General features: G+C 39.6%; 1 protein-coding gene across 2 annotated transcripts in view; it reads right to left on the bottom strand.

The window, feature by feature from the left end:
• Window positions 1-21,411, bottom strand: part of cacna1g (calcium channel, voltage-dependent, T type, alpha 1G subunit) — a 313,071-nt gene that overhangs the window by 114,370 nt on the left and 177,290 nt on the right. For both annotated transcript variants that reach the window (XM_055229674.1, XM_055229673.1), the window contains exons 14-18: window positions 17,934-18,115; window positions 11,692-12,048; window positions 10,509-10,691; window positions 9,717-9,817; window positions 726-849 (exon numbers count right to left, since the gene is read on the bottom strand). In XM_055229674.1, coding sequence (XP_055085649.1) covers window positions 726-849; window positions 9,717-9,817; window positions 10,509-10,691; window positions 11,692-12,048; window positions 17,934-18,115 — 947 coding nt within the window. The remainder of the gene's footprint in view (window positions 1-725; window positions 850-9,716; window positions 9,818-10,508; window positions 10,692-11,691; window positions 12,049-17,933; window positions 18,116-21,411) is intronic.

Here is a 21,411-nt window from a genome sequence, read left to right as displayed (position 1 = left end):
TCACCTCCGGGTAGGATAAGTGGGCGTCATTTTACTGCTCCACATCTGAGAAGACTGAGGTTTGTCTGAACGTCTGAACGGTCTGAAATGTTCGAAAACACTTAATATAATATAGCACAATATATAAGACTCTGGTACAGTTTAGGATATGAAAAAAAAGTTCTAAACCCCATAAGCTTTGAGTTATTTTTTTATTTTTGGTCTACCCTTCCCTTCCCTGTCCAATGTTCCAAAAGATTTATCCAAAACCACTGATTTGTCCCAATTTTATACAAGAAATGTCCCAGGTGTCCCTCTTTTGATCAATTTTAGTCCGTGTCAACAGTAAAGAGGTGCAACATATTGTCAGTTGTTTAGCTAAAATACAGAAAATCAGAAAAGAAAAGACCGTAGGAAAAAAAATACACCGACAAAAGTCCCTAAGATTATATCCTGAAGCTCAAGTGAGTCGAGAACGGACAATGTTAAATGCTCTTTTCGCTATTTGATGATTTATAGCAACCATCCCAACCCGGGTCTATCTACCTCTTGCTCACATAATTTTTAACAAAACAACTGATGATCTAACGCGTCATGAAACTTAAGAACTACAAATCCAGGATGATCCAAAATGACCCAACTTCCCTACGATACAGTTCCATTCAGACGTACAAACTTTACCGATATAAACTACCAATAAAGTCACAAAAAAACCCACAAAAATCTATGTGAAGTATTGGACTTACGGCACTGCTGGGGTCGATGCGCGGCCTCTCCATGGCGATCGTGATGCAGTTGAGGAAGATGATGACGAGCACCACGTGGTCAAACATCTTGTGAGTGATGATCTTGTTGCAGGCGATACGAAACCTACGGGACACACAAGAGAGCCATTTATGTAGGATTATCTGGGAACGCAACAAGTTATTCTGATGATACGATTTCCATGACCAGCGGAGATTAACTATAAGAAAAGGCTGGATAAGAAGAGCTTCCTGGTTAGTTGGTACTTCCTGGAGTAGGCGGGGAGGATAGTTGAAGTGGGCGGAGACAAGTTGAAGCAGGTGTCATGTATTATCCTACTTTATTGTTAGTTAAGATGTATTTTGGGGCATCTTCATACTGGTATTTCTTATTATAGAGCTGGTAACAATTGGGAGTACAGTGGTCCACAGTTTATCACGGGGGTTACATTCTAAAAATAACCCGCAATAGGTGAAATCTGCAAAGTATCAGCTTTATTTTTTGCAATTATTCTATATGTTTTTGTCTGTAAAACCCCTCACCACACACTTTATACACTTTTCTCACACAGGCATTAACATTTTCTCACATTTCTCTCTTGTTTAAACACTCTCAAAGTTCAAACCTTCGTTGGTGCAGAACATTTCATCGACATTGTGGGTTTTGTCGGGGAGAAAAAAAATTGCAAACATACAGCACTTCAGAGTCACACTGCGATCCAACGTTTATATAAATTTGGCTGCGACTGATGGACAATGGTCTACAGTCCCTTAGCCAATCAGGATGCAGAACACAATGCACGCTCATACGATGTAAAAAAGCATGTAAAATTGCACTAAAAAAGCCTGAAAGGTGAACCGCGATATATTGAGGGACAACTGTACACATATAAAAAAAAATGTTTGTAGCATTGTTGATTTTGTACACACGTAAAGCTTGCAATTTGTATACTAGAACGTATGACTTATTAGCTCGTGAATCACTCCTAGCCCCACCTGCTCTACTCCATACCTCAAAAGCGCATTGATTCACCATACAAAGAGTTAATTAACCCTGTCTTTGATTAGCATTGGCGTTCACCGTTTAGCTAGTACCAACACACAGATCACAATTAGCGGGGGAACGTGTATTACAGTGCGACGTAGAGCACTGCCGGAGATGAGAGACGCTCCAGATCTGCTTTGAAGCCCGGTATCAGACACGGGGCAGCGGGGGACATCATTATCAGCTCTGTGGACTGTGGCCTGCAGCGAGGAACTACGCCAAGCGATAGAAAGGTTTTACGGCGGATACAGTATTTCTGAAACAAACGCTAAAAAAACGTATCGCGTTGTAGAGTTTTGGAGGAAAACTATTTGTGGGAATGAGCGATAATGGTTGTAGTATCAGAACTGTCGAGCATTGATATTTGATGCCAATATTTGAAACCAAGATTTTATACGACTAAAGCGTAATATCGGTATCAGCAAATATCGGTTATCGACCACAGCAGCAGATCATACATTGGATATCGGTATCAGCTAAAAAAAAATCCATATCGCACCATTATTTATTTATGTATTTTCTTTATTAATATTTATCTAATATCCCTCCATCCATCCATAAGTAGCCAGCATTACTTTGCCCGGAATGTTCCACAGTACGGCATTAAATCTATTTCACATTTATTCAATTACAGGCGTTTCGTTGCTCAAAACTAACTTGAGCAATGTGCGTTCTTACTGTGAGCGATGGTCAACGCTTCCACAGAACTGACCTGTAACTTAGCTTGGTGGCTTTACCTGCTTGTCACCATGGAGACAGATAGGTTTAAAACCATACTGTGGAAAATTCAAGATCAAGGGTATTGAAATATTTGTGAGTTACATGGCCCACCTCCCTCTGTTGTGATTGCCCAGTTAACCAGTCGTTCAGACCAATCAAAGAGCAGAATTGTGGTTTGGGTGGAGCCACAGGTGAAGCACTCAAACCATGGATCTATAAAAAGACCCGGATAAGACATTCCCTCTCCGTCCTGGAGCGAGTTCAATTAGTGGCCGCTCCATAGGTGCTGCAGCTCCCAGGAGTTTGGGCCCAGAAAGAACTCTCCCATAGAGCACAAGGGATTTTTTGGGAAATCAAATTGCCCGTTCCCGTCTGACGCAGCATCCACAGCTTTCACAAACATCGGATTTTTAAGAGATTATTCAGTATTTTCACAACATGAACTTTTATAATACCTTAATACCTCACCTTAATAAAGTCATGTTTGCACTGCTGTTCTGGTGTACCTTTATGACTATTTTATTTTTAAGCATATCTTTTTTTATCTTTTTAACTTTATGCATGCCCTTATTTGTATTTATAACAGCTATATTTCTATTTTTTTTTTTTAAATCTTATTACTATTCAGTGTTTTATGTTGCACTTTAACACTGAAGAAAGTTCCTTGTTTGTGAGTTCCGTTCACTGACAATGGCAATAAAAGTCTGATTCTGATTTTTAGGATTGTTAAATGCTCACAGTGCCTAAGTGTTAGCTTTGTAGGGTTTTGTCTTGCCCGACTATGACCCTGTGCAAGCTCCGCAGTGCACGTTTGTATCATCACACGTGGGGCAGTATTCAGTATGTAAGGCAGAAGAAAAAAAATCAAAAAACGTTTGGGGACATTTCGCGCCAATGAGCTCAGGACATTGAAAGCAAAACGATGCCGTCTTTAGTTCATCTTCCAGATCTTATTATACTTACATTATTACCCAAACCAACGCAAGCATAGTGACACAGATGGAAGTACTTTGGCCTCTATCAGTAGATATACAGATTATTCAGCTTTTGGGGGGGACAAAGTGCTTAATTTGTCCATTTGTGGAGCGAACGACGTCTGTGCTTTTCTCTCAACTGGATTTAACAAAGGTTTGATTTCTCGGCTTGTTCGCCTTGGATCCAGAATGCACACTTCTTCAAAACTTTACGGAGATGTGAGTCTGGTCACTAGTGAATCTCCCCGTTTTCAAATGGATGTGATTGACAAGTGGTTTTGCCAATCAGAGACACGCTCGGTCCATCAATATCAGAAAAATAAATAAAAAAACATCACAGAGAGCTGGAAACATGTTGGATTTTTGCAGAATCAATGAGCGAAGCACTAATTTCTGAGGTGAAAGAAGTTTTATTTTAGGTGACTAATGAGGTCCTTCATTTCATGTGTCACTTATTGGACGATCGTGTTTGACTGGGTTTGATGCAACGGAGGATGGCGTAACCAGACTGATATCAATCTGTATAAAAAATAGAGATATCAGTCTGGATGTAACGCTCGGACCAATCAAATCAATCAAATTCAAATATTTTCCATGACGTTCCGCCTTTTCTTGATCACTTTCTAGACCGATACATGCGTAGAACTCGCATTAATCCGGCCTTAACTTAGTGCACTTTTAATCAAGCCACTCCCTTTGGCAAATTCTCAAATAAAGAAATGACAAAATACGAAGACATTTAAACCCTCCCACTTTCCCTTTATCAGAGTTATGTCTCGTAGACGCAGACACCTCCTGGTAATGAGAAAGCTGTAGCCATCGGTTATAGTTAAGGAGGTGACAGATGCTCCACAGCCCTAATGTTCTTCATAAATACTCTTCTAATGGCTCTGCGTAAAAAACATGGAGCGGGGCATCATTATTTTGACATAAACACCACCCTTATTATTATTACGGGGCTTTAATTTCACCCTAAATCTGCTGCTGCTCAAACTGCTTCTAAGGCTGACCCAGTTTCGGTTACTGCGCCGGGATAAATATGCATCAACTTGAAACATACTGAATATACAGCTGCAGTTTTTGAAAGTAAAAAGATGCCAAAGATGAGATGGTGTTGCCAGCTGCAGACGCATTTTTACTGTCTTAAAAACATGAAAAAACCCAAACTAGTTCATTTCAACGATTTGCAGTGGTCCAAAGTTATTCCTTACTGACCTTATGCATCCTGAACATCCTAATTATTCACCCTGATGAGTTTATAAGCGTTTTTCAAACTCTCAGAGACCAGTGCCGAGTTCTGCGTTGACATTAAAGCGAACAACAACTGTCATGCGAACACACACTGCCTGATTCTCGGATAATAAAACTCCTTTTAATTAGATGCCAGTACAGTGGGTTTATTTGGACCTCGAGAGCTGATTGACGCAAATTTTGGACTATAAGACGCTACTTTTTCCCACGTTTTTGAACCCTGAGGCCTATACAACGTTGCGGCTAATTTATAGATGTTTACAGGCTAACGGCCACCGGGGGGGCAATCTCTACCAGTAAATGCAAAAGTGAGATAGATGTGGGGAAAGATTATGCGCTGAAGGATACACTAGTTTTGATTTTGAAGTGTCAGTTTTGGAAAACACACGAAGAAATGCAAATGATGCGGCTTTAAGTTAAAGGCAATGAATCTGGCCTCAAAGAAGGAAATAGAGCCACTGCACGTAAGTTTCTCATTAAGGAATCAATGGTGCGACGTTGGAGGCTGCAGTGGGAACTTAGTCAATGTAAAAAGACGACAAAAACTTTCAGAGGAAATAAAAGCAGATGGCCGTGTTGGTACTGTTTTATTTTCTATACCTGCAGGTATGTTTATCCCGTGTTGATGGCGTGTTGGTGCCGATTTTCAGTCACAGTTTGAAAAAAACATGTCTTAAATTAAAAAAAAAAAAAAACCTTCTGTGTACCATCTTTCTGTGTAAATATCTCATGTTACAACATGAAAACCTGCGGCTTATATTCAAGTCTTATTTACGTACAAATTCTTTTAAAATGTATCTGGTGCGACTTATATTCAGGTGCAAATAGTCCAAAATTTATGGTAAACAATATAAGTGTACTGGGACGAGACACATTTTGCTCAAACACATGGGGAAAAAAATCAAGTACGGGACCTGTAAATTGTCCAATATATACCCCAGGGCAGACTGATGAACAAGTGGCAAGCGAATTTGTGCCTACAGTACCGTTTGAATCATTTGAACATATTCATACTAAGGCAGGATGAGTGAAGTTTATTGCTCTTGGACACAACGATAATGTGCACTGGTCAGAAATGGATTCGAACCATAAAGCTTCGGGTATGTGGGTGAGTCCTTTACCCAATTTATATAACTTTTCTGGTCTCTATTGAGATGTTGTTGCCTGGAATGAAACTATCTAGCTGGTATCACTTCCTCGTATCCATGGAGACAGACGGAACACATCAGGAATCTCAATGAGGACAAGTTACACAGTTCACCTTTAAAGTTAAAACATTTATTCTGCACAAATCTGTGGTGTTCTCCCCCTTTTTTCTCTCTTAAACAGCTATATAAATCTTTTTAGAAGGGCACTATGTAACCCATAGTATGATGTTTAAATTATCTGTCTCCATGGTGACAATCAGATGACTCCTACAAACCAAATTACAGGTCAATTCTGTGGAGAGGGGCCCCCACTTGCAGTTAGAGCGCATGTTATTCAAGGTATTTGGGGCAATACAAACACCTAACTGAATGAATGCAATATAGACAAGTTTAATGCCATAGTGTTGAACATTCCAGGCAAATAAATAACATCTCAATGAAAAAAATTAGATGACAGACCCACAGAAAAGTTACATAGTGCACCCTGATTGGTAAATGGTCAAATTAGCGCTTTTTCTTCATCAAGTCACTCAAAACGCTTTACATCACATGTGTCAAACTCAAGGCCCGTGTGCCAAATTCAGCCCGCCACATCATTTTATGTGGCCCCGAAAGAGTAAATTAAAAGGTATGACTGTCTTAAAATGTCAGTTTATCAAGAGATACAGTTAAACAGCCAGTTTTTTCATGTCTATGCAAATCCATATGCAATATTTGTAACTTGAATAAGTAATAAATCTAGAAACAGTTAATTAACAAGATAAAAACGTAGTGGCATTTATCTTACAGTTACATCTGGCCCTTAAGAGCAAACATCCTGCTTTACATCAAGGAAACACTCGCCAACCTGTGGGTCACTGGATCTTACTGCTCTACCAATGTTAATGTTGAGAACGGGATTCTAACTGCCAACCTTGCACTAAAGTATTGCAGTATTCCGTATCCCAGTTAACTCGTCCATGAATTTTGCATCAGATTTTACCGTCGTGCCCAATCCGCACCACAAAGTTGAAACTAACTTGAGCTCTCCTTGTCGTAAGTCAAACCTCCTCCCTGCAGTTGCTCAGAAGCAGGTGGACTTGCGCTCTGGCCCGTGTGAACACCGCCGGGAATCGGACCCCCAACCCGGCCTGTCTCTTCATGTGATTGTGAGCACAGGAGGCGGCCATGATGGTTTGGAGGTGCGAGGAAGCCCCATGCGGCGTTTTGTCCTCAGTAGGAGAGAGAGGCAGTGCACAGGCCGGTGGAGCCGATGCTTGGATGGTTAGCCGCACCAGGGAGCTAGCTACTGACCTTTACGTGGATTTGACGCTGTGACTTGTAGAAGATTCCGATTGGCGTCTAAATCGGTGTTGTTATACGATGATACAATGGGCAGTTATGAGCAAAGGAATTTATACAGTAGGGTAGAAATAGTTTTTAATCTTATAAATGTTCATTCCTTGCATGAAAATTTTTTTTATCGAAGGCATATAGACTACAAATCAAGTTTTTCGCAGCTTTCTACCATGTTATAACGTTGTTCCCTCATCAAAAAACGCTCCTTATAAGGTTCTAGATGTCATCCGTGCATGTTTAAGTAATTTAGGGATCTCTCTTGGGCACTATTCAACCCCTCCTCACAGTTAGATGCAAGATTCTGTCCAATACTTCACCCAAAAGTCCGCGTCACGCAGCTGTGTTGTGATATCGCTCTGAAGGGGGGGTGACTTAGCACGTGGAGCAAACAGCGGGGAACTCAGAGCATTGCAAAACAAAACTGAAACTAAAACAGTTGGCGACTATAGCATTTTCAAAACGATAAAACGTAACATGGTGGTCTAGATGTTTTGTCTTAGCAGGTAATACCCCGTAGAAGCGTAATACCCCGTCTATAAAAACATGGAAGAGACTTTTTGGATTATGGGGGCTGCACGGTTAAAAGTTTTAAAAGGGAAACGTTAGTGTCTGTTAGAGCTGGCCTGGAAATCACAGGGATAATCACGATATTCGATACAATATGATACATGCTACACTGAGAATATCAAGATACTGCAATAATCGTTATATTACCCCCAAAATATCTTCTATTCAAATACTACCTGCAGATACTAATTTTAATATTTCCAAAAGTTAATATGTGAAATGTATTACACAATCAAATTTCCTCTATATGCACCAGACTCTAGCAGGTTTTAGTCTTGTATAAAGTAGAGGTAGTAGTAGTAGTAGTACTGTACCTGAGTATAAATTTTTGTACTTTACTTTTGTTTTGTTTTGGGTTTTTTTTTTTATTATTTTTGAACAGAAAAGTAAAAGTATTTTTCTTATTGTCTGAAACCTGCTGAAAAGGCTGAGGAGTTTAATTTTAACATAATACATTTTTGATATAATAATAATAATAATAATAATAATAATAATAATAATAATAATAATAATAATAATAATAATAATAATAATAATAATAATAATAATTAATTAATAATTAATAATTTGAAATAAACACACCAAAAAAAAAAAAAACTGCTAAGAAAAAAAATACTGATTCAGTTGTTTCTGTTGAACAAAAGTCTGTAAATATTTATCAAAATCACTAGCTTTATTACTTTTACATTTTACTCTTTAAATATATTTTTAAACAGATACTTTAATACTTTTACATAAGTAGATTTTTTCATGATACTTTTACTTTTACTTGAGTATTTTTGCTCTGGTATCTCCACAAAACTGAGTGCTTCTTCCACCACTGCTGTGTGTGTATTAGTTGCTCATCTTGTTAGCTATTGAAACAAGATGTGCTTTTCCAGCTCTTTCAGTTCTGCTCAGCCTTGAAACTCAAGCGCTAAGTAAGTTCTAACTGAATAAATTGGAACTACACAAAAACTGATCTGAACTATTTTTATTCAGTAGATTTCAACAAGGTGAAGGACGTGTCTTTGTTTGATGTGGTAAAGTAGCCAGTTTTACCCCAGTATGGAAATATGTGTCCTGTATTTGAGTTGTCCTTCACTGTCACTGGGGCAAATTGACAACAAATGGACACAGGCAGAACATGCAGATTCCATTGTGCAATAACAAATCTGGGTTTTGTTGCTCTGAGGCTAACAACTTTGCTATTAACACATTTCCTAACAATGAAATGTAATGCAAATTCTGTATTGTCCTGCATTTTAAACTTCGACGGTCACAGCTCTGTACTTACTCGTAAACCTATAGCTGCAGTTCACACTCTAGAGCTGCTATTTATGCCACACAGGGTTGTCAAAAGTATTAAAAATCAGATACTAACCGATACTAAAACTAGAATCTAAACTACATACTCATTTGAGCAAGTATCAACACTAAAACAGCCACATTCACAGGACAGAAATGAACCTTTTCTGAAGCTTTAGACTGATCTAGAGCTGTATCTGAACAAATATAAGACACATAGACTAGTATACGCCCATGGACCACTGTGGAACCTACGTGTACGACTGCGGGATAGCGTATATGTAGAAAAGAAAGTACTATGATGTAATGTGGAAAATCACACTCTAGTGTCTAAAGAACGAGTGTTTTTATCATCGTAGCATCTGAATCTGTACTGAAATTTTAGTATCGTGACAGCGCCAATCATGATAAATACAACTTTAGAGAGGCAATGAGAAGAGAAGCAACTATAACATGATTAAAAGCTCAAAAAAAGGTCAATTTTGGATAATAGGTCTGCTTTAAATCCACAAAAATTCATTCTAACCATTTCAGTGTTCAGCTCTTTCAGTATTTCATCTCTTCAAATTTTAAAGTTCATCTGCGTGCAACACCAAACTGCACATGCACAAAGTTAGCTTTAATAGCCTGGGAATTATATGACTTAAAGTGACTGTAGTGTTACCTGGACTCTGGGGGGAAGAGGTACAAAGACCACGTGTCCCGCTGCTTGCACCAGTCCGGTTGCTTCTTCTCCAGGTAGTGGAACAGCCGCGCCGAGCGACCCTGAAAATTACATGCAGAAAATGTACGTGAAAAAATGTAAAATAACATAATTACTATACTGGGAGATGACTTTGAGAAAGAAATGTGAGTTAAAATACTGCAAAAACATGGATATTTACAGAATTCATTAACAGAATTACTTGGATTGCAGTGGAGGAAGAAGTACTTGATTTTGTTACGTAAGTTAAAGCGGAACTAAACACTAAATATACTTTTTTTCACTACTTAACTGTGTATATAGCGTTATATATTGTTCCTAGTCATTTTTGCCGATTTTAATGCAAGTTTAACGCCTTAATCTAACTGTGTGCTGCCTTTAGTCACTTCAAGTAGTTGATAACATCACAAAAGACTGCCCCGGTGTTACTGATTTCAAACACCTGGCTGTAGGGGCGGAGTTTGAAGTGTTAAACCAATCACACTGTTTCTTATCACATCCTTCTCCCCTCTCACTCTCCCACTTTAGCAGTTCTATCCGAAATGTGATTGTGGGAGGAGTTTAGGTGTTTAGTCCCACTTTAACCATACTCTGTCAGAAATGTTTGCAATGAGTCTTTAACGTTTGAAGGTTTGGTTGACAAAAAAAAAAAAATACTGACAACATACAATAGCCAAGAAAAGTCACATTGTTATTTCCGTATTGCGCCGGTACAAGCTCAGGACACAGTAGAAACACTGACAGAGCACTAACCATCTGGACTTCCTCCTCTGCGTTCTCGTCCTCCGTTGTATTCTCCTCCACAGACACATGTGTGGGGCCCAGCGCGGTGGGGGAGCCTTTCCCATTACAGTCCCTGTGCTCCGGGGGCCGCAGTGCCAGCAGAGAGGGCGGTCTGGAGCTGTGCATGCTGGCCGAGCGGTACAGGAACGGGACCTATAAGGGAAACAGCCATGGGTTACATTTACTTAACTTTAAAAAAAATTGTACTGTTGTAGCAGCATACTTCTACTAATGTTTGTATTCAAGTAACAGTACTCTTACTTATTTGATTTTAATAGATCACATGAGGAAGAACGCTAGTGTTAGGCAAACTGTTAGGTATGAAAACAAATTTAATCTTGGTCTTGAAAAATAATCTATTAAAATAAATTAACAGAAGACCAGATGAACCTCATTGGACTAGTACCTTTACTAGAGTAAAAGTTTTAGTTACTCCCCTCATTGTGAGTAAGCGCTCTGAAGGGGGAGTGACTTAACGTTATAATGTTAAGATATTGTTTTAGGCGAATACAGTGGTCCCTCGTTTATCGCGGGGTTTACGTTCTAAAAATAACCTGCAATAGGCAAAATCCTCAAAGTATCAGCTTTATTTTTTACTTTTATTCTATATGTTTTTGGCTGTAAAACCCCTCACCACACACTTTATACACTTTTCTCATGCAGGCATTAACATTTTCTCACATTTCTCTCTCGTTTAAACTCTCTCAAAGTTCAAACATTCGTAGGCGTCTTTGTCGGTGCAGAGCGTTTCATCGACATTGTGGGGTTTTTCGGGGAGAAGACGTTCAAACATACAGCACTTCAGAGTCACACTGCGATCCAACGTTTAGGTAAATTTGTCTGAACACATTCTGTGCTGTACAGGAGACACAGCACGGAGGAGACTGATGGACAATGGTCTACAGTCCAACAGCCAATCAAGACGCAGAACACGATGCAAGTTCATACGCTGTAAAAAAGCATGAAAAATGACACTAAAAAAGTCCGCGAAACAGAGAGACCACGAAAGGTGAACCACATTATACTGAGGGACAACTGTATATAATTTGCTAACAATAAAAGCTAACAATAAAAGCTAAAATGGCATGTGTTCTAGTTAATATCCCATAGAAGTAAAATACCCTCACTTTAATTATGTTGTGCTTTATTTTACCTGCAGCAAAGCATCAGGCGGTAAGTCCATGGAACTCCTCGTCTCCACCGACTCCATCCTCCTGTGCCGCGGCCTGGTCTGCTGAGACATGGAATCCGTCCTGGCCAATGAGGCGTCGTCGTCCTCCAAAAGCCCGCCTCCGCCCGATTCCCCGCCCCCTCCAGACTCTCCGCCTCCCTCTGCCTCGTCAGAGCTGGACCCGCCTCCCTCTCCGGACAACAGTGACCTCCTCTCTCCTGATTGGTGCTTGGGCCTCTTGAGGGAGGGGGCTCGGTTGAGGCTGTTCCAGCTGGAGCGGCGGCTGGAGCGCACACTGCCACTGCCCCACGGCGTGTAGGGCGAAGGGCTACGGCTGGTCTGGAAGAGGAGAGAGAGTCCGAAATGTTAGTCAAAAGTTTGCCAAAAATTTGTCAGAAGTTAGCCAAAAATTGTGGAAGTATTCGCCAAATGTTAGTCAAAATTTCACCAAAAGTTACCCAAATGTCATGGAAAAATTTGCCAAATGTGAGTCAAAAGTTAGCCAAATGTTAGCCAAGTGTAAGACAAATGTTAGTCAAATGTAAGTCAAATGTTAGCCAAATGTAAGTTAAAAGTTAGCCAAATGTTAGCCAAATGTAAGTCAAAAGTTAGCCCAATGTTAGCCAAATGTAAGTCAAATGTAAGTCAAATGTAAGTCAAAAGATATCCACAACTTAGCCAAAAGTTAGCCAAAAGAAAACTGATTGTTGAATGTTTGGGTGACCGTAATAGATTTGGTAAGCGTTCACCCATCACCAGAGGGACATTGGTTCAAACCTTAAAGCTCCATTATATAACTTTTTTTCAAATACAAACAAAAATAAAAGCATGTTTTTTGCATTATAGTTTATTGCACTACAAAACTGTGAGCTCACTTGCAGCTCCACAGACCTAACTCTTACTTGCCCTTTGGCTTGTTTCCATGGAAATGTTGTTCCTTTGACTGTATAATCCTCTACAATACAGCATGAAATGTATCTTTTTTTCATGGAGAATGTTCCAAAATATGGTTTTAACTGTATTTCCATGGATCTGCATCTACCTTTCAAAATACTTCAAATGCAAAATGGCCACTTGGGACAATAAGGCAAGTTTATATGTGCAGCACAATTCATACACAAAGTAATTCAAACGGCTTTACATTAAAATCACAATACAACATCTTAAAACATAAATAATCACAAATAATCATCATAAAATTAACATTAAAGGAGAAAAGTGCAGACATTAAGGGCATTCTGTCTATATAACTGTTCAATCGAGCAACGTGACACAAACAGTAATAAATGGACACACTTGGTTGGCAAATTAAATTAAAGTTAAGTTAAGTTAAATTTATCATTAACAGGTGAATACTCACACATCACTGTCACTTATTATTATTTTATACTTTAGCTTTTATTTGGTTTGACTGGCTTTATTATTTTAAGACTAGAACCCTTAGAACTCAAATTTGGCATTTTTATTTTTTTTGGTTTTTTGGTTTTTTGATGCAGCACTTTAGAGACTGTCCTTGTTCTTTTAGAATTTTAAAATTCACTTCCCAAACTGCCAGTTGACCGGTATAAAATTCTGAATAATACTTAGCCCAGGCACTATCCCACCAAAAAACATGAAAACCTGTCTCATGCACTGAATATAAAATATATTATTCTGTCTTGGTCCTGTTATTTTTGTATTTTTTGAAACTCTACTTAATACCTGGATTCGATTCAGCTGAGCAAAGCCAAATTATTTATTTCACCTTGGTCTTCAGGACTTTCGGGACAACAAAATAAACCACTTTCAAGTTACGCTGGTTATTTTTGCTCAATTTAAGTTAGTTAGTTGGTTGGTTAGTCCTTGGGGTCAGAAAGTCTAAGTAACCTTCCTCAGAATATTTTCTTTTCCAACAATCCCGACACTAATTAGGTACGTTTTCAGCTTAAAATGACCCAAAAAGTTAATGTTTTGTTTGTTTTTTTCTATTTAACATTTCATTTTAGTTTTGTTTTTAGTGCTTTTATCTTTAGCCAGGATTACTTTAAACATTTAGAGTTAGGTTTAGTGTCTTTCTTGTTCTTACTTTGTGTACAAATTATGCTTTAGCTTTAGTTGATGATTTGTCTGCATCTAAATCTATAAGTTAATTAGAGAATATTGAGACACATTGCACGACTTCGAGGAGCTTCCGTTATGTTCCGAGCTCCTACCGTTTGTTCCTTGGATGCAGAGTTTGTACATGGTCTGGTTTTGTCGCTCAAAGTCATGTTTAAACTTGTCCCCACATTTTAATTTTACTTTAAAGAAAACATATTGCGCTTGCGTCTGCTCTATAGCTATAATATGTGACATCTGTGGATCATTGTGCTATAATTTCGACATTTTAAATCGCAAAATTCATCTAAAACAACTTAATAAAAGAAACAAATCTGCTGACATCCGCGTTAGAAGACTGCGGTGCCCAATGGGAACTAACGTCGCCATAAACGTCGCCATAAACGTCATCGAAACGTAATCGAAACGGCGCCTTTGATGGATAGCTGCAGATTACGCGAGCGAGTAGCTGATTTCGCTCCCAAATTCCTATATTAATGTGTAATGATTAATTAGACTTTATTTGTATAGCACTTTACAACAGCAAAAACTGAACCAAAGTGCTTTTCATAAGTGCATTAAGATGTAAAAACCACAACAAAAATTCTATATACAAAACTACAAACAATTAAAAAAAAAATATCATTAGCTGAAGGCAATCGTGAACAAATGAGTCTTTAGTTTGGCTTTGAACAGCGACAAAGTAGTAACTGAGCGTAACTCTAGGGGCAAAGAGTTCCAAAGTCTGGGACCAGCCACAGAAAATGAACGATCACCCCACTGTTTCCTTTTGGTTCTGGGGGCCTCCAGCAGGTGTTGACTGGCCGACCGCAGACCTCTGTTGGGCGTATGAGCCGTTAACAGCTCGCAAAGATATAAAGGTGCAAGACCATGCAGAGCTTTAAAAACAAACATTAAAAGAAACGATTAAGAAAATAAAATTGGAGAACAGTGGACGTATGCCGGCGATGGTGAGCACGGAGTTGATCGGCAAATCCAAAAACGACTCTGAGAGGGGAAATGGTGAGGGGAAACAACTATAACATGGTTAAAACATGGCTCTAAAAGTCAATTTTGTATAATAGGTCTGCATTAATATTCCTCTGTGCTGACCTTAATCATTCTCATTCTCATAAACGTCTTAATTTTATTTCAAAGCAGACATATTGTGCTTGTGTCTGTTCTATAGTTATAATCTGTGACACCTGTGGATCATTGTGTTACAATTTTCGACACTTAAATCGTAATATTTATCTAAAACAACTTCATAAAAGAAACAAATCTGCAAGCTGCGTATAGCTGTTGGCACCTTCGATGGATAGCTGCAGGTCACGCGAGCGAGTAACTGATTTCGCTCCCTTATTCTACGTTTATAACGATAAAGAAAATAAAATTGGAGAACAAAGTACAGAGCAGTCAATGTTTATCAGTGACGGTGAACACAGTAGTTGATCGGCAATATGGCGTCTTGAAACTAAATGATTAAAGACTCCTCAAACACAAACAACGCCTTGGGGTCCCACCGGAGGAGCTGGAGGACGTGTCTGGGGTGAGGGAAGTCTGGGAGTCCCTGCTTAGACTGCTGCCCCCACGACCCGGCACCGGATAAGCGAAAGAAAATGGATGGATGGAGATTCCTCAAACATGCACGAATCGCTCCAAATACGACTTCGAGAAGGTAAACGGTGAGAAAAACGACTATAAACATGGTTAAAATCTCTGTAAAGTCCATTTTGTATAATAGATCTGCGTTAATATTCCTCTACGTTGACATTAATCATTCGCATTTACTTTATTTAGTTTCAGAAAACAAGAACACATCAGCGAAAACTGACTAAACATATCAGCTGACAAAATTCACACCTATCTCAAACATTACTTTTCCACATGCTCTTCTCGTCTACACCAGCTGTTGAACTTATGCCTCATGCCCTCCCTCCCTCCGTCTCATATGCACCGGGCTGGGCTGACTCACCGGCTGGTTAATGAAGTGTTTTGAGAGAGCGCGGTGTTGACAGGCAGCACTTCTCCGCAGGTTCCCTTAGGTCGATCACAGCTCAAATAAAGAGTGGCAGGTTTGTACTGCTCCGGAGCTCTGTGGAGGCAGGCCTAATCACGAGGCATCAACGGCGCTCACATCGCCGCGTTTACTGAGGCGGAGTGGCAGAGTGGCAGGTCGGACCGGCGCTGTTCTTTTTTACGAATGTGACACGGCGGTGCGGAGAGATGTACCGGAGCTGTGAGTGGTGATGTCATAATTCTGCACCCCGGGTCAATGGAATTCCAGAGTTGTTCACGATGGATGCTTGTGTCCACGTGTCCACACTATTCCCTGTTTACGGATCGTGCCTTTTTTAGTGGAGTTCGAAGGTCCAGTTCGTGAAAAACTAGCGCAATCTAGACCATAATGCATTGCAAGAGTCAGAAAAACAAAAGAAAGCAGATAGAAGCACTGGTTTATCACGCTACTATTAGCTGATTATTAAAAAAACACTTTTAAATAAACCGTTGCTGTATGAAGATGAAGTATTAGCTGCTTACTTTGGTTGGAACTGATAATAGGGCGATAATTTCCACATCTCAGATTAAAAAAAAGAAGAATCCGATAAGTTTACATGAGATCCAGCTTGACAAAAACTTGTACGGTTAATATTAGTCCATAAATACTTGTGTGCCAGTCCAATTTGATCATTATTTAAGACAGAGTTTTATTAAAGTTTAGTGGACTTTTTTTTCACCTACTCACCAGAGTCATGTCATGTATTTAAGGACTAATGGTGCGTTCACACTGGGACATCTGGGGCATCAGGGACGTCGAGTTTACATGTCAAGTCTAGAGTGGACGCTTGTCTAGGAGACCCTGCGTTTCTGCGGTGCGTTTTCAAGCATCAAAATGTCGTGAATCTCTCAACTTGGTCTGCCATCGTTCACAAAGAGACCGGGAAAATAAAACATGCAAAGGCACTCGCAGACCGCAACGGACTCCCTGGATAGGCATCAAGTATTCTTCTCTGACGTGTGTCCACAGCATCCATGGAGCACGGCAAAGGCATCGGCCCTCAAATGCAAAGGTGTCCAACTAGAGACGTCCAACTAGAGACGTCCAACTAGAGGCGTCCAACGTGTTTTTGACGGGCCGGTCTGACGGTACTATAATAATAACAACCACACACGTTTTGTCAAGCTGGATCTCATGTAAATGGACTGGATTCATCAGATTTTTGTCTGAAATGTGGAAATTATCGCTCTTTTAACAGCTTAAGCTAAGGTAAGCGGCTAATGCTAGCAACTTTACACCAAAACAGTTTATTTAAGAGTGTTTTAATCATAATCAAGACTCAACAGTGTGATAAAACAGCAGTTCTATCTGCTTTCATTTAGTCGTATGCAGTTAAAGACCTATCACTGTCCACTGTTGCTTTTCTGACTCCTGCAGTGCATTGTGGGAAATTGACTTTAACTTGAGTCTTGGTTCAGTTCTGGTTAAGTCCTTGGGAGAGGATCTCTGCTTCACTTCCAGGTTTCTTTTTTTCCCCCAGTTTTTTTTTATTTTTATTTTTTTTTGGCATTTTTCCTGCTGAAGGAGGTTGTAAGGACAGGGGGCGCTCTGGGACAGTTGCCCATTTGCTTGTTTCCTGTGAATGTTGATAATCTGCCTGTCTGTTATTGACCAGTGACTGTTTCACTGTTTGACTTTCTAACTTTCTGCTGGTTAAATCAACAATTTTGTGAAGCCCTGCGTGACGACTGCTGTTGTGACTTTGGGCTAAACAAAAATAAATTGAATCGACGTCACTAACAAGGCTGTGTGACTTGTAATGAATAGCATATTAAATCTCTCTCCCCGAGGGACAGATGAAGCTATTAGATTGATTGATTACTGGAGTTAATGCTAATGCTAATGCAAATGTTATTTCTGAGGCCAAAGCTAATAGTATTGAAAATGCTAATGGTAATGCCAATACTAATGGCATTACCAGTACCACTGCAGACACCAATGCTAACGCTATTACCAGTGCTAATGCAAATGTGAAAGCTAATGCACATAACGTTGTATTTAAAGACATACAAAACTTATCAAGTTAGACCCAAACTTTTATAGACCAACCCTGCAGTACGCTAATGCTAATGCTAATGCTGATACTCACTGGTGACTTGTCATAGCAGGCCGGATCCATGGAGACGCTGCTCCCTCTGCGTGACTCGTAGCCCAGGATGCTATCTCCGCCCACAGGAAGTTTGGGGATGGGCATGGGCGTGGCCGCGGTGTGGGTGATGAGGGGCGGAGTCAAACTGGTCTTCAGTTGGTCCACGTGGCCATTCACCGGCACTACAGGCACAACATCAGAAAAAAAAGTTAGCATTCAGTTCAAAGTTCAATTTAGAGGAACTGATTAGAAATATGAACTGACAAACGAATACAAGAATCACATTTCAGAACATGTTTATATAAATTTAAAGCGTCACCAGGCTTTGTGCAGAATAAAACAAGAGATTTTGTCTTTTGTGGAGGAAATTATGGTACTTCAAATACTGCAGCCTTTGCGATTTGCTAATTGCGTCCATTCAAATTGCGATTTTGTTTGATTGTGATTAAAACTGCAGCTCTATACACTTCAAAGCACTTCGGATAGGTGTGTATAATGCCCTCTACTGGCAAAAATGAGGAGTGAAACATATTTAAATGACAAAATAGCAGCATGGCTATTGCGTTTTATTGACTTTTAAGGACTTCCTGGTTTGAATTGCTTTTATAGCGATTTCAAAACCCCAAATTTATCATGAATTTCAGACAAAAAAAGGTTCTGTACCAGTTTTTTTCCCATATATTTGAGCAAAATGTGTCTTGCCCCCATACTGAAATACTATATAAGCAGCTCTTGAGGTCAAATATGTCTGCTGTGTACTGTCTGCATCGAGAAAACATTTTATTCTTCGATAATCACGAATTGCAAAGTTAGCACGCAAGTTGTTGTTAGAATTAAACAACTAGCATGCGCTTTCTGTCTCTGAGAACTGTGAAAAGCGCTTATAAACTCACCGCTGTGACTAATGAGGATCCCCAAAATGCATAAGGTAAGTGAGGAACAACTTCGGACAACTGCAAAACGGTTCAAAACGAACTACTTCAGCTTTTCACATTTTTAAATGTTGTAAAAATCAGGTACAGGCGCCTTTCAACGTGACACCTCCAGGTATGTTTGTGATGAGAAAACAGCATTATAATGTAAAGCCGGCAAAGCTGTGAAAATGTGACTTCGCAGAATGAGGGACCAGAAAGATATCGCCGTGGCAACACAACTTCGCAGCATGTAGCACTAATTCCTATATCTTCAAAGCTGCATTTGATGAGCGCCTGGCAGCCATAGTAAGCAGTTTTAGCCATATCCGCTGCAGGGTGAGGGGAAGGGCATGTGTGGGTGGGATATGTTCTTTAGGGATGTATCATAAACATTGCGCTAATATGCAATTCAAATCGTTAGCAAGGGAAGGAGACGAGTTACACGTTTTTGATTCAGCCCACCAAACATGGAGGCGGGGGATGAATCTGCCGCTTTTTCATGGTGACAATAGACGGAGAGAGGAGGAAACTGCAAGACGGCACAGAGTCAATAGAGTAAAGAATGACATTGGGGAAGCTGTATTCAAACAAGTACAGGTGCATAATGATAATCTTCATTTGGTCCATGATAATTACATGGTCAAATGACTTAAAGTGCTACTAAACTGACTGCATGATATATATATTTTTTGTTTTATTACTTTACTTTGAACCATTGTGTTGAATACTGTGCGTTACAAACATTGAGGTGAACCTGTTTCTCTAGAAGAATGCAACATATACTTATTTTAAGATATCTACACTGGAACCTGCTACTTCGGTCACATGACAAAAGGGCTTGTAATACATCTCTTCAGTGACTGCAAACACCTTTTTAGCGATATATTCTACCTTTGTGTAAACAGCTAACAGTATATCCATTTATGACCTTGTACAAACAGTATGTAAATAGGACCAGCCTTCTATAGATAGTGCCTTTCTTGGGGTATAAGTACTGGATGGCTCCTTTTTAACGTAACTCACGCACATGCGCCTGCTGTTTGTACCTACACCTCCTCTGATATCAGATAAAACTTCTTTCAACTCTCTACCAGGTCTGGAATTGCTTCTGTGTAGATGTTGTTTTAGTAGCTTTAACTACTGGTCCTGGTGATTTTTGGCGAATTTAGTGCAAACTAGGTCAATTTGCATGTGTTCTGGTCAAAACTGAATGTGCGCTGGCTCCAGTGGCCTCTGCAATTGCAAGTACTACGTGATATCACACACAACTGCCTTCATTATAGCCAAACAAACACCTAGTTGCCGGGGCGGAGTTTTAATTGTTAGTTAGGTTACCTGTTAGACCAATCACACTGTTCCTCATAGTTCCAGACCCCGTCCCTCTTCCTCTCTCACTCTCTTCTTCTCTTCTCCCCAGTTTAGCAGCTCTATTTTAAATGTCATGGGAATAGTTTAGGTGTTTGATCCCATTTTGAAGTTTTTGGTTTTGTTTTGTTAAATGTATATATCAGTTTTTATTCACTCAAACATTTGACAAGAAAAGACAAACCGAACAAATTCTATAAAGCAGAGAAGTTTAATATCACAACACTAACCTCTGACTTACTATGGGCTTAAAACAAAAGTTCAAACCTCTCTGCATTTAGCATAGGGCTCCTGCTAGCATCTCCACTGCGCTTACATATGTGTGCTAGTTTGGGCCAATAAGAAGCGCTGTTAGCAGAATTATGAATGAGTTTGTAGCAGAAGACAGCTAGCAGGTGGTACATGTTTGAACAAGACACTCTGAAATTTAAGACTTTTATCCGAACCCAAATTTACCATTCATTTTTTAAAAGGCAGAGAGAAAGTGTAATCTAGGCGGGTGGAGCCGGTATTAAAGGATAACTCATGTTTAAACTGTAAATGAGGTGAGACAACTGCTGCGGATTTGAGCTAATCACAGAGTCTTAGGTTGAGCGGCTCAGTAGTCTAATGTCAATATGCAAAAGCTGGCAAGAATTTTGAATACATGCAATTTTAGGATTTAACTGTATTGTATTGTATTATAAGAGAGATTTGGGCAAAAACCTAGGCATTTATAAGAAATTGGAGGTTTTTAGGAGTTCCATTAAAATATTACAAACATATTGATAAAACAGTAACACCTGGGTGAAAGGTTTTAAGAAGACTCCCGCACACTGTTTCACTCTTGTTTCACTTTTATTAGTACAATGTTTCGGCCCCTATGATCTTCCTCAGGTATAAGAGGGGCCGAAACGTTATACTAATAAAAGTGAACCAAGAGTGAGACAGTGTGTGGGAGTCTCCTTAAAAGATTTGAGCCATGTGCCCCTCCTCCAACGCACCTGTTTCCCAGTCAGATGTGCAGAGTCTACAGAGAAACGAATATAATAATAATACCTGCATGACTAAATGGAAAGAGAAAGTTAAAACCATACTTCAGAACAATCTTGATGGAGATTTTACACATTTTATACCATACTGTGGAAATTATAGCCGAAGGAATAACATTTCCATGGATTCAAGCAGGAGGAGGCCCTCTTTCAGGCCAAATGACAGTC

Source organism: Periophthalmus magnuspinnatus, chromosome 19, assembly GCF_009829125.3.
Source record: "Periophthalmus magnuspinnatus isolate fPerMag1 chromosome 19, fPerMag1.2.pri, whole genome shotgun sequence".
NCBI lineage: Eukaryota > Metazoa > Chordata > Actinopteri > Gobiiformes > Gobiidae > Periophthalmus > Periophthalmus magnuspinnatus.
This window is presented reverse-complemented; position numbering and strand designations above follow the sequence as displayed.